Consider the following 13,463-nt stretch of genomic DNA (forward strand, 5'->3'; position numbering starts at 1 on the left):
ATATTTTTTAAATTTCACTAATTACCAAGTTACCCAAATCATAAACGCAATTGATATAAATTACAACATAACAAATCAAACTGAATGCAATATGGATCAAATGATCAATCACGTTTTAAAGAACAAAAACGTAATGTTTTTTTTATAAATAAAGAATAAAAAATATTAAATTACAAGTATCTACAACGTTTGTCCCCATATCAATTAAAGGTTATTGTGTACAAGTTTATCAATATAAAATTTATCTTATCAATAAATTTACCACCTAAATCTTCTACCTTTCTTTCATTCTGACTTAAGTTAAATCAAGGATCAATTACCATTATCTATTTCTTTAATATTTTTATAAAATAAAAAAATTATTGAAAGAGCAAAAAATTAAGGAAAATAAAGAAACAATCACGTAGAACCCCAGTGAAGAATAAAAAAAAAAGCCAAAAAAACAAAACCTCAAGGAGAATCAAGAAACAGTCATATGGCACCCCCAATGAAAAGTTTTGTTCTTCGTACATTTTCAAAATTTATCTTATGGATTCTTGAAATAACTTTAGTTTAAGTTATATGATAAAATTTTATAAAATTCAAGTTTTATTTGCATGATTGGAATGACAAAGATGGTATAAAAATACTTAAAAAAGAGATGTAAAACGGCACTTGAGATCAAAGAAAAGGAAATGTGATCGTTGTAGACTTGATAATGGAAAACCAATAATTGGATGAAGAGTCTTTCGAAACAAAACTATTTTTTATACATGGAGATGATGGTTTTGTTTGAAAGGTTAAGAAAGAAACAAACAAGAATTGGAGTAAGTTTTTTGTTGGTGATGGGTTTAGGTTTAGCAACTATATAGCGTATATTATATCTTAGGACTAAGGTCTCTCATTAAGTTATTTTCTTTATAATTAACTAAACTCTTGCAAGTGATTTGTACCACTAAATAATAATTACATTGTAAGACACATTGTGGAGTTTCACCATTGGGACTAACAAGGCAATTTGATATTGGCTTTGCCTTATTTACTTCTAGTATGATTAATATATTGTAAGTATTTTTTTAAATTCAAGTTCGTAACTTAATTTTATTAGTTTATGTACTTATTATAATTTAACAATTTTTTATTTAAATTTAAATTTTTATAATTTTTTATCTTTAAATTATGACACTTTTTTTTAAAAAGGAAAATCATATTTTTATTAATTTTATTGAATTTTGGGTGGTTTATCTTTGGCCAAACATAAAATTACACCACTAAAAAACTTAGATGAGGTAAATTTTCAAATTGGAGGAAAAAAGTTTTCAAGAGAACATATTTCGATAGTATAAAATTTTAATACGATTAATCTATAATATTATATTGAAACAAGGCTCATTTGGTTTGAATTTGATTAGGTTTGTAATGTATTATGTTCAAATATTACAGTCTCCCGAAAAAATTGGGTCGAGATTTGGGAATGGAGCATTTATATTGGGCTTCTGTACAAAACATAGCCAGACCCAACAGTACACAGCCCACAAGGTAAATTAGTCACTCGAACAGTCGAACTCACATCAGACAACTTAATCCTCCACCGACTTTGTTCGGCACAGGCAAGCAATTTGAGCAAGAAAGCCAAAGGGCTGGCCGTAAAGGACCCTTTATCCAGGGTTTAAGTTTTAAGCACTCAAAATTTTCAGACACAAATCTAGACCTAAGCAATCCCAGCTTCATCTATTTACAAATACACATAAACCAATGGCTGTATCATTCTCTAACCACTCTCTGTTGGCTCCTCTCTTTCTAGTTTCCTTTTCTTCTTTAAAACCCTCAAAAGACACCAAACTACCATTGGTACCCCTCCAATCTCTCTGTCAAAAGCCTCGTTTTCCAAAACCCATTTCTGGGTTTTCTCCATCTAACATTTCCTTCCCTTTGAACATCAACAAGAATCCCAGAAGGCCTATTTTCAAGGCTTTTCTTTCAGCCCAAGAATCTGCTCACACTGTAAGTTTTTTTTTTTAATTATTATTGGGTTCTTGAAAAAAAAAAATTTTCATTTGTCTATTGCAGTTGTCCTATGATTGAAGGTGTTCTTGCTGTTGCATTCGAACGAAAGAAGTTTTACTGAATTTCCCACTTTTAATTATCATCATAGATTCATAGCAGATGAAAATTTGCTGAAGATGGTAATTTGAATTGATAACAAATACTTATTATTGTTTAACTGTTTATAGGAGCATTAATTGTATAAAGTACTTTTATCAGGATGATGTAAAAATATCAGGAGGAGAAAATTTACCCAGTTTAGAGGCCATGATTAGAGTTTACAAGGAAGCTCTTCTCAATGGAGATGATAGGATTGTATCTGAGATAGAGAGTAGAATAAGCATTACAGAAAATGAAAAGAATGGGTTGGAGAAGAAAGTGTTTGAATTGTCAGCAGAGATAACCTCCGGGAAAGAGAAGTATATCCGTCTGCAAGCTGATTTTGATAATTTTCGGAAAAGATCAGAGAAGGAGAGACTTACGACAAGGTCTGATGCCCAAGGAGAAGTGATAGAGAATCTTTTGCCCATGGTGGACAGTTTTGAGACAGCCAAGCAACAAATAAAACCAGAAACAGAGAAGGAAAAGAAAATAGATACAAGTTATCAGGGTATATACAAGCAATTTGTGGAGATCATGAGGAATTTGCAAGTGGCTGTTGTATCAACTATTGGAAAGCCTTTTGATCCTTCTGTAAGTTCTTTTTTAGTGTTTAAATGCTATGCTTAATATCTTTTTTTTGTTTGCTAGGCATTTTAGAGTTTTATTTGGTTAGTCACATTGGAAGATATAATGCAAGTGTTGAATATATATACGTGGTTCAGTTAGTTTCCTCTCCGCTTAAGTTTTTGAATAAAGGTTTTTGAGAATAGTACTATAGTATCCAATCTTCCGTCAAGTAACCACTTTGGTTCAATCTGGTTTGAGTTTTGTCTCTGTTTATTTTCTTGGTTTGATCTCAGTTTCAAGCTCCATATGCTAGCCTGATTATCTTTGAGGCTTGGACATGATGGGGTGTGAAGTGAGTAATATCACAAGAGGAAACTATAGTGCAAGTTTGTGCTAGGTACATATGATCGGCTCAAACTTGCTTTTGACCACCAGAGTTGGATGTCATGCAAGTCTAGCATTAAAAGTATGCCTATATAGAATTAAGAGATTGAATCTAAATTAAAGATATTCTAGATCTTGAATGAGAAAATTATGATGCTAGGTGCATATACATACTAGCTATAGTTTTCATGTCTGGATCATCCCATCTAGTTGGCATAAGTTAGTCGTTGGAATACATTCTTGATTTAGGCATGTCCCACTCCAGAATATCTGATTGAAGTTCTCCTTAATTTGAGCCCAAAATAGAAATACCATCCAGAAATTGGTTGAACAATAAACTCGTAAGGCATTGGAGTGATAGTCATTAGCAAACAGAGATTACCAATGGATATTCCCTGTTTTTGCTATTGATTCACTTGGTTCCCCCTTGCCTGTTACAGCAACATGAAGCTATAGCCCGTGAGGAGTCCCAAGAGTTCAAGGAAGGAATTATCATCCAAGAAATTCGTCGTGGATTTCTCCTTGGGGATCGGCTTCTCAGACCAGCAATGGTTAAAGTTTCTTCAGGGCCAGGCCGTAAGAAAGCAACTGTCGCCACTGAAAAATCTTCTACGCAACCAGCAACAACTGGAGTGGATGAGCAATGATTTTGTTTCACAAGATCAGTAATCTAAATGGGGATAACTAATATTTTGGCACTCTGACCATCTCATCAGCTTTTGTGAAGGCTTTTGCTGTTGAATTTCCTTCCCTATTTTTGCTTTTGAAATGTAACCCCTTAGGTGTCAAATTCAGTTTTCATGGGCCACATTATGTTACTTTCAGATATTTCTATTTTTGAAAAGGGGGCCAAACACTTGTACAGGTAAGAATATTCACATCAATTGATTTCTTAAAGCAGAATCTCGTCTTTTCTTTTGTTGGCATCCGCATGAAATTGGATAGGTTTAAAAGTTCTTTTGATGTTTATTAACCCCTTAGATGAAAAGCCATAATTTCAACATGCAATTCAGCGGGCAGAGGCAGAGGGATGTGAAAATTTGTTTTATCCGAGGTCCTTTAATATGTCCTCAAGTCCTTTAGATGAATAGAATGAGCGAAGATAACAGCATTCCACAGCAGCATCTTCTTGAACTTCAGAGCCAATGAGACTAAGACCCGCCTTATACCCTCCTCGTTCCACAACATTTGACATCTAGAATACATGCCTACAAAGTCAATTGCAAGTAGACTTGGTAATTTTAGATATAATAAAAAAAATAAAAGTGATACATTCTAAAATTGATAAAAGTTTATATGAATTTCATAAAATATATATATTTCGTATTTAACATACCAACACGAATTGTAATATGTTAATTTTTGCATTTTATAAGTGTTTGAAATTAATAAAACTCGATAAAGATACACGAATTGTTAAATTTTAATTGCAGGTTAGATGTTAATTGCAGGTTAGATGAATTGCAGGTTAGATGTTAATTGCAGGTTAGATGCCGCACTCAAAAAGCTTACTATTGGTGATAATAGCTATGTAGTTGTCTTAGTCTAGAGAGCTCTCATCTCAGTCAGCAATGCAGGGAGATGCAGACTGAACGCAATCGAGCATGATTCAAGCCCTTCTGCCATCACTTCTGTATCCAATTCTGGTAGCCACTTGCTAATGTGGGCTGCCAAATCACTTATTTTTCACTCACAGGAAAGCTAATTTCAATGACATAAATGTATACTGCCACTATGCTAAAATTGAAGTCATAACTCAATTTCAAATGGCACAAGAGATGGGTAAACTTTTAACAATCATAATATATTTTCAATAACTGAATTCTTTACAACCATTGAATATCTATGAACAAAAGGAAAAAACTACATTCTCCAGTCCTCTTGAATGTCAATTCCTTCATTTACATCAACTATTTGACAACTGAGATCCCTTTCTCGCCCTCTAAAGCATGAAGAAGTTGAGAATTTCAATCTTGTGCGACTCTCAGCTGTCTTTTCTGTATTTTTAACTGCCAGCATTGGTTTACAGATCTTTATGGCTGATATCATCTGCAAGAAGGCTCACTCAGATTATGGATGAAAATTGTATTAAAACATTGTGTTCACAAACCAATTCATGCAAAAAGTCGTTTTATCTCTTTCCAATATAAGATAAGCCAAGATTATGACCCACAGAGGTTAGACAAACGCTAGTGCTACCCATAGAGACATACGAAAGAAGAAATGACTAAACTTGATGCCAATTTGACAAATTTAACGATATCTTCTTCCTTTCCTCCTCTAACTTGTAGAAAGAATGCGCATATGAAATCCTAAAACCAACATGAGTAAAACAAACCAATGGAAAAAAGATAAAAAGAAAAACTCTCTAAAGAGAAACCATTGCAAAGGATCACAATTCAAATCATTATACAAGATTCTTTTAACTAACCAACCATGAAGGATCTGTATAAGAAATGTAAAAGAATATTAAACTGACTCTTCCATGCATAAATTAAACAGAGGCTAATGGCCTTTTTTTCCTTTTTGACAAAATTCCTCTCTTAATGCATCCCAACAGTTGCAAAAGGACCAAAATCGGAAATCCCAAACATGGGTCAGGAATGTGCATAGCAATAAACCCCATTTACCAAATTCCAATCTTCTATGGTCTAAAGCCAAAACATGAGCTAATCTTGCCTTGTTTTTTGTATGGAACAGGAAGTCATCCCTTTCACTCTAGACTAAGGGTAGGGGTGTAATCCAGTGGTATTGAGTTGATATACTGTCAAACTCAGATTTGTTATTCAAGTAATTCGAGCTTGACAAGGAACAAGTTGAGCTCCAGTTTTTTCAAGTCCACCCCAAATAGCTGACAAACACGTTTACATCTACTCCAGACTAACCGGAACTAGCTGCGACGGGCCAATGCCACGCCACATGGCGACAAAACTAGTTATCAGTTACCACCGTCTTTGGAATCATATTAAAATTTCTCACAACCTCCAAATTTATGGGTTCACATTGCCTAATGGTGCAACTGATCACATCACTTTCACCTTAATTGACATCACCTAATCAAATTATGTGATTTACTAGATATTAATTAATTAAAACATAAATCTAACTCTAAACAATTCAATCAAACAAAATCTTTTACAAGCTACACAGAAACAAGTCAGAAGTTTCAAATTAAATCCATTGATAGGAGAAAGTGTTAATAGAGATTAACCAGAAGAGAAATAAAAATAAAGAAATTAACTATCGAGGAGTAGAATCATGAGCATTGATGCTGTTATAATATCTGGATAATCGACGAGTCGGCGGCTTTGGTTTAACCGGTTTTTTCCTCAGACCGAAAATTTCTTGAACCAGTGGCACGTGTACCAGAACTAGCTTCCATGCCAACAACCACCCTGAAATTTTATAAATAAAATTAAAAAAAAAAAGAAATAATTATCACCAAACAAAATCCATAAATTACGAATATTGAAAAAAAAAAAAAGACTGCGAATTTGAGAGAAAAATTACAGAGTACAATGAAGGAGAGGACAAAAAGGATAGCTAGAACCGGACGGAATAATAGAAAATTTAGATAATTGCAATAAGAAAGAAAATTCGAGGGAGTCGACGATGATGAAGACTCCATGGACGACAATAACGGTAGAAGAAGCATCCAATCCACGAACCTATTCCAGAAAAACGCTTCTGCCTTTATTCTGATTCTGCGATGGGCTTCAATTTGTTGGGCTGCTTAGTCCATACATTAGCTGAAACTTGGAAGCAAAGAAATAAACGAAAAAAAACACACACACACACATTTATTTCTTTGGCTAGAGAAAGAAAAATAATAATAATAATAATAATAATAATAATAATAATAATCATAAAATTATACGTATCTTTAATGTTTCCACGCTTAAAACATTTTAAAATTTTTTTATGTTCATTAATTTGCCATTTTAATTTTTTTAATTTTATTTATTTAATTAAAAATGTTAGTTTAACATTATTATAGCAATTTTGATCATAAAACAATATTATTACATTTAAAAAATTGATTAAAAACTTTAAATGCTTGACATTGTTATAAGAAATACTATTAATAATTAGGATATCTAAAAAATATGTAATAATAAAATATGAAAATAATATAGTAATTTTATACAAATATATTTTTTTACTATATTAAATCACTGTTTAGTTTGAATTTAAAAATTAAACTTTAAAACAAAAAAATAATATACTTTATTGTTTAACAATGAGAAACGTCTTTTGAACATGAAAGCTAACTAAAACAAAATAATTAAAAAAAAAAAAAAAAAAAAACATGGAAACGAAATGGACCACCATTCCAAGCTGTGAACCAAATTTTAGTCTTGGCAGAAAAGAAAAAACAAGCTTGAACCTAGATGTCATTCAGTCTAGATGAATCAAGAGTTGAGCCGAAGGAAACTTGCTCCGTACGCCGGAACTGATCTATTTCCACCATGTGTTAAAATAACCGGGACAGGGCCGTGGGTCCTACCTGCAATTCCAGGTCAGGAAATCACCCAGGCCCAAAATCTGATCCAGGTTCATTTGCCAAGTCTTCGTCTGCCACCAGTCACTTCGGGGGACCCCTTTTAAACTATTTCTCGCCTTCCTTTCCTACAACACATTTCGATTTTCTAGGGTTTCAGGGACTTAATTGAAAAAAGAAAAAAAACAAGAGAGGGAAAACACCCATTAAGATTTTTGTTTCTATGGAAAGCTCTGTTTCTACTTCAACATCGAATCAGCGAAGGTTTCGTTATTTCCGTTGTAATTGCTTTAGAAACTTTTGCCGTTGTTTCTGTTGCTGTTACACATACCCATAGGGCTGTAAGCTCTTCTCCAACCCCCTGAAAAAGTTTCCCCCAAACACTTCAAATTTTCTAAATTTCCCCTTTTGTTTAGGGTTTCAATGGATTTATCTCATGCTCAATCGGACCTGTCTCTGAGTTTTACTAAAAGTTCCGTTGCAGACGATTCGATTTCGCTTCAAATTGATACCAGCTTTCGCTGCTCGCCAAACCCGGTCCGGCCTGTCCCATTACAGTTCTTTGGGGAAAAAGACGACGGTGCCCCTCGGTTCGAGAACGGCGAGCAAAAAAACCACATCAAAGAAGATGAAGAAATTAGGATTTTAGGGCAACCTATGTGCGTGAAAAGACAAAGGGATGTTAAACCTGTTTCAAACCCTTGTAAACGTTTAGCTCCGGAGCCTGGTCTGGACCAAAGACGGGCTGCTGTCCGGTCATGGGGAAACCAACCGCTAGAACAGGCAGATCCAGAATTGAGTGAAATCATGAATAAGGAAAAGCGAAGGCAATTCCTAGGAATTGAGCTTATTGCTTCCGAAAACTTTGTGTGCCGAGCTGTGATGGAAGCTTTGGGAAGCCATCTAACGAACAAATACTCCGAAGGAATGCCTGGAGCGCGGTACTATACGGGCAATCATTTTATTGATCAAATCGAAACCCTTTGTCATGAGCGTGCATTGGCAGCCTTTAGTCTTGATTCCGAGAAATGGGGAGTCAATGTGCAGCCTTATTCATGTACTTCTGCGAATTTCGCTGTCTATACTGGACTTTTGTTGCCTGGTGATCGGATCATGGGGTTGGATTCGCCATCCGGAGGGCATATGAGTCATGGATGGTATATGCCGGGTGGGAAGAAAGTATCTGCTGCTTCTATATTCTTTGAGAGTTTTCCTTATAAGGTGAATACTCAAACAGGTTATATTGATTATGATAAGCTTGAGGAAAAGGCTCTTGATTATCGGCCCAAGATTCTTATTTGTGGTGGGAGTTCATATTCTAGGGAGTGGGATTATGCAAGGTTTAGGCTGATTGCGGATAGGTGTGGAGCGGTGTTGATGTGTGATATGGCTCATATTAGTGGTCTTGTGGCAGCTAAGGTTTGAAATTGTCTTGTTTTCATTAGTTATTGGTTTGATATTTTGATTCTGATATAAAGATTTTTGTGCTCTGAGTTGAGGTTTCTTGCAACTTATTTGGATAGTAATAGAACAGAGTTAAATCACTTGTGTAATCTATGAAAGTATTCACTTCTTTGATACCACTTATTTGCATTGCTGTTGGTAAATAATCAAGAAGTGTTACTGTTTGCCTGCCAAATCTGCATGCAATTCACACACCACAACCTTCAATCTCTTGCAACTGAACTCAACAGAACATACATGCTCACATTTACATTTAAGAAAGACAAAAAAAAAAAAAAAACTGTAACCTCTAGAGAGAAATTATTTAGTGGAAACCAAATCATGTTTCTATGTCCAAACAACATTTCTAACTTATGTATTATTGAAGTTGAGCCCAGATTAAACCTGTCTGTTAAGTTGTGTATGATAGACTGATTTATCATCTAATTATCATGAACTGTCTCACTTTGTAAGCCATAATGGATTATCTAAGTTTTTCTTATTTTACCTTCTCTGTCCCTAACAACTTTTGAGTTTATTAGACTTGTTAATATGTTGACTCAAGCACATCTGCTTTGAGTTTTTAGACATATATATGCCATGCACATAGACATCATCCCTGTTCTTGTTAGTCAGGGCATTGGGTGTTTCCTTCCTTTGGTCTTCTCCTTTTGGTTGGATGAGTCTACTTGTTCCAGAAAAAATGGGTGATTTTTGGGAGAATTTATATTTTGACTGTTATTGTGATAATACATCATATGATTTTGATAGTTAGTGTCTAGTTGGCTTTATGCTGAATAAGTCTAGGGGTGCTCTGCTCATTTGAATACTTAGCTGTTGCTACCTATTCCTTGATACTTATGAAATTCAAAGTTATTGACCATTGATTTTCTGCATGGTGTTTTCCTTTTCAACAGCGGTTCTCAAATCTAATGTGTTAGGCTATATGGGTGCAAAATAACAGGAAGGATTGTGTGAATTTCAGGCATGAAGTAGTAATATTGTGTGCTGAGTTTTTGGGTTGCACCTCCCACCACCACCCCCCGAGGCACCAACCCCAACCCCAATCCCGTCTACCCCCCCCCCCCCCCCCCAAAAAAAAAAAAGAAAAAAAAATCGCTTCTATATGCATCAGCCCTTGAATGAAATATAATAGCTTTAACATGTAATGACTCTTCGCATTGATGAAATCTTTCAGTATTTGCCTTTTCATGCAAGGCAATTGAGTTTTTTTTCCCTTACGAGCATCTTCACTCTTGTCCACTACAGGTATGTGCCAGTCCATTTGACTACTGTGATATTGTAACTTCAACAACTCACAAAAGTCTACGCGGTCCAAGAGGAGGTATAATCTTTTACAGGAGGGGTGCAAAATCAAGAAAGCAAGGCATGTGTCTCAGTAATGGTGATTGTAGTGGCCAGTATGATTTTGAGGAAAAGATAAACTTTGCTGTTTATGCGTCATTACAAGGGGGACCTCATAATAATCACATTGCCGCTCTTGCCATAGCCTTGAAGCAAGTGGCTACGCCAGAGTACAAAGCATATATGCAACAGGTGAAGAAAAATGCTCAAGCTTTAGCATCTGCTCTGCTGAGAAGAAAATGCAAGTTGGTTACTGGGGGCACTGACAATCATTTGTTGCTTTGGGATCTCACTACCCTAGGCTTAACAGGTTTCCTAATCTTTCTTGCTTAATATCATAACTTTGGTGTATTTACATGCTGAGGAAATATGTGCTAATATCTCGAATTTGTTTTTGGTTGGAATTAAGTTATTCATTATTGTGATTTCATTTGATTATGTTAACATTGCAGTTTTTTCCTTTGTGACCATTTTGCTAGTCAGCCTCTATTTATCAAAAACCCATGGTGAAGATCAGCTTGCAGTTTATTATAAAAAATTTTACCAGTCATTTTTTAGCCGGTCTTTTACCAGTCTTATTCAAGGCTTTTTTTTTTTTTTTTTGCCATTATTCATGGCTATGTTTTAAAAGGGTAAAGCATATAACAAAGTGTTTTATTCCATGTAAAGAGTATGAATAAGTTAATTTTTATGAATAAAATCTAGAAATGCCAATCATTAACTGTAATAAAAGATTCTGAGTTGTGAAGATAGAAGTTGATAGTTCAGTTTAATAGCTGTCATTTTTCTTGAGAATCATAAGAGAAGTCAGCCAATTCCTTGTAGACCATATTTGCTACTAGTTTTTCTTCTGTCTACGTCTCACCAGCCCCATCTATTTGAAGAGCTAAAAAGATTGTTTCATATTTTTCCATATTTTTCAATAGGAATCTGGAGTTTAACCAGTTTGAATAATTCTAATAATGTATTACTATGACAAACAACCTATATATGTGCAATTTTTAGTATGCAGAGTGCACTTCTTACTTGTTAATACATATGCTTCCTTACACTCTTGCTTCTCCCAGGTAAATGCTATGAGAAAGTTTGTGAGATGTGCCACATCACTCTGAATAAAACTGCTATATTTGGTGATAATGGTGCTATTTCTCCTGGAGGAGTGAGAATTGGTAAGCAGTATTCTTTTTTATTTTTTTGGCCATTATTATTCTTGTTTTTTCAGTTGAAGAAATTTCTATTGCTTTTTAACAGCTTCATAAAAGGTTATAATATATAATGACTTATTTTTTGATAGGCAAGAACGTTTTCTAGGTTTATTTGCAGATTTTTTTTGTTTGAGAGTCATTGAAATGAGCCAATTGGTAAAATAATGTGCTGGACTGATATTAATCAGTTCTTTAAAGTGCATCAATATGTTCTATATACCCTAATAACATGTTTAGACGTGACTAATTCATGTGGTAGTTAGAGTGTTCACCAGCTAAGTGGCAATGCGTTTTATTGGGCCCAAAAACATTTTTCAGTCATATGATCATTAATCTTTCTTCTTATTGAGTGACTCCATTATTCATGTAGTTGTCTACTTAAAACATCAAAAATAGTGTAAGCAAAATCATAACAGGTTCCCAGTGTACTAAATATAGATTTTTTTACTTTATTTAATCTACTATATCATGAATTTAGTTCATTTATTGTGATTCCCTGACTATATTCTTTTATTTTGTTGTCACCAAAGAGCTAGCTTACAATTTGTCTTTTTCCATTAATGTCTTAATTTTCCTAATTTCTCTCAGGTACGCCTGCTATGACATCAAGAGGTTGTTTAGAGTCTGATTTTGAGACAATCGCTGACTTTCTCTATAGAGCTGCTCAGATTACAAGTGCAGTGCAGAGAGATCATGGAAAATTGCAGAAAGAGTTTATCAAGGGTCTTCACAATAATAAAGATATTGTTGATCTCCGGAATCATGTTGAGGCATTTGCCGCTCAGTTTGCAATGCCAGGATTTGATACTTGAAGATTTATAAAGATGGTCTGCATGCTGCTTGACATCATTTTCTTGCTTCTCTGGCACACCCTCACTCCTTGGTAATCCAATTATTTTTGCCATCCATGTTTTCGAACTCCTGTAAATTACAGAAAATAGGTCAACATTTCTGGATTTGTTTCAAAAATTTTACAGAAATCACTTCGCTGAACCAGCTGTCTTTAACTTACGTAATTTTGTAAAAAGTTATATAGAGTCATTTCTTTGAAAACAGTACAATAATATTTATGATGCAATCATATTTTATGAAGTTCTGTCAGGCTAGTTCCCATATTTGGTATTTTATTTTTGGTGAATGAGAGTCTGAGACCATAGTAAGGCAGTGAAAGTATATAGCTAGCTCCATATGGCAAGAACCTTAGCAACAAATGCTACTATATTTCTAATGTGGGTTGTCAAGTTATATGAAAGCCTACCGAATTAGTCGACAGAGCACTGCTAAGTTGCTGCTGTTTGTTCTGGATAATTGAAACAAGGCAAACAACCACTTTAACTATCATGTTGCTTTTGATGTTTGTTTTTATGATATTCCAGCATACCATGAAATTGTCTCTGCTTTTACTTGCAATAGCTCCTGTTGTTCATGTGATCTTATTTTTCTTGTTGTTAATGTCTAATTTTATTGTCCCGCGAGTTAAGAGAAAACAAAAGCTGTAAACTTTGAATCTGAAGTTTGATTTACTTAATTTGTAACTTTTCTTTTTCTTTTTTTTTTAAACTGAGAACTTAAAAAAAAATAAAGTAAAATGAAGGACGTGATTTGGGGTGATAATGTGGGGCTTGGCATGTTGTTGAACGGGTAATGATCTTTGCTCGGTACGTAGCCCATTACCACAGTTTTGAAACATAGTTTTTCTGCAGCCGACTGCTGCCAGAACTTCGTGCAAGCATCGCTAGCTTTTTATTTATTCACTACTTTGATTTTTCTCTAACTTATGTTCCCCCCATTATTTTATATTTGTTTTTTTATTAAAAAAAATTATTCAGCCTCCTCTTATGGAACCCTCGAAGGGAGGCAAGGCATGAATT

General features: G+C 34.4%; 3 protein-coding genes across 6 annotated transcripts; 2 read left to right on the forward strand and 1 right to left on the reverse strand.

Annotated features, from left to right (window-relative positions):
• The first annotated feature begins 1,563 nt into the window (after window positions 1-1,563).
• LOC111312344 (Co-chaperone GrpE family protein) lies at window positions 1,564-3,981 on the forward strand. 2 transcript variants are annotated; one of them, XM_022912521.2, is made up of 3 exons: window positions 1,564-1,983; window positions 2,245-2,718; window positions 3,385-3,981. In XM_022912521.2, exons 1-3 carry the CDS (start codon window positions 1,735-1,737, stop codon window positions 3,406-3,408), a joined length of 747 nt encoding a protein of 248 aa, XP_022768256.2. In that variant the 5' UTR covers window positions 1,564-1,734; the 3' UTR covers window positions 3,409-3,981. The 2 variants fall into 2 exon arrangements, with proteins under 2 accessions (XP_022768256.2, XP_022768254.2); XM_022912519.2 differs by having other exon boundaries at window positions 1,573-1,983; window positions 3,519-3,981.
• Window positions 3,982-4,857: 876 nt separating this feature from the next.
• Window positions 4,858-6,740, reverse strand: LOC111311260 (uncharacterized). 2 transcript variants are annotated; one of them, XM_089765181.1, is made up of 3 exons: window positions 6,589-6,740; window positions 6,320-6,473; window positions 4,858-5,127 (listed from the first exon to the last, which is right to left on the reverse strand). In XM_089765181.1, coding segments are annotated over exons 1-3 (300 nt in total). In that variant the 5' UTR covers window positions 6,734-6,740; the 3' UTR covers window positions 4,858-5,126. The 2 variants fall into 2 exon arrangements, with proteins under 2 accessions (XP_089621307.1, XP_089621308.1); XM_089765182.1 differs by having other exon boundaries at window positions 6,290-6,473.
• A 971-nt stretch (window positions 6,741-7,711) lies between these two features.
• On the forward strand, window positions 7,712-12,693 carry SHM7 (serine hydroxymethyltransferase 7). 2 transcript variants are annotated; one of them, XM_089765183.1, is made up of 4 exons: window positions 7,712-8,998; window positions 10,292-10,697; window positions 11,455-11,556; window positions 12,181-12,693. In XM_089765183.1, the coding sequence occupies exons 1-4, from the start codon at window positions 8,003-8,005 to the stop codon at window positions 12,402-12,404; spliced, it is 1,728 nt and encodes a 575-aa protein (XP_089621309.1). In that variant the 5' UTR covers window positions 7,712-8,002; the 3' UTR covers window positions 12,405-12,693. The 2 variants fall into 2 exon arrangements, with proteins under 2 accessions (XP_089621309.1, XP_089621310.1); XM_089765184.1 differs by having other exon boundaries at window positions 7,712-8,800.
• Window positions 12,694-13,463: the final 770 nt, after the last annotated feature.

Source organism: Durio zibethinus, chromosome 1 (assembly GCF_047325235.1).
Source record: "Durio zibethinus cultivar Kanyao isolate XHJ-2024 chromosome 1, ASM4732523v1, whole genome shotgun sequence".
Classification (NCBI taxonomy): domain Eukaryota; kingdom Viridiplantae; phylum Streptophyta; class Magnoliopsida; order Malvales; family Malvaceae; genus Durio; species Durio zibethinus.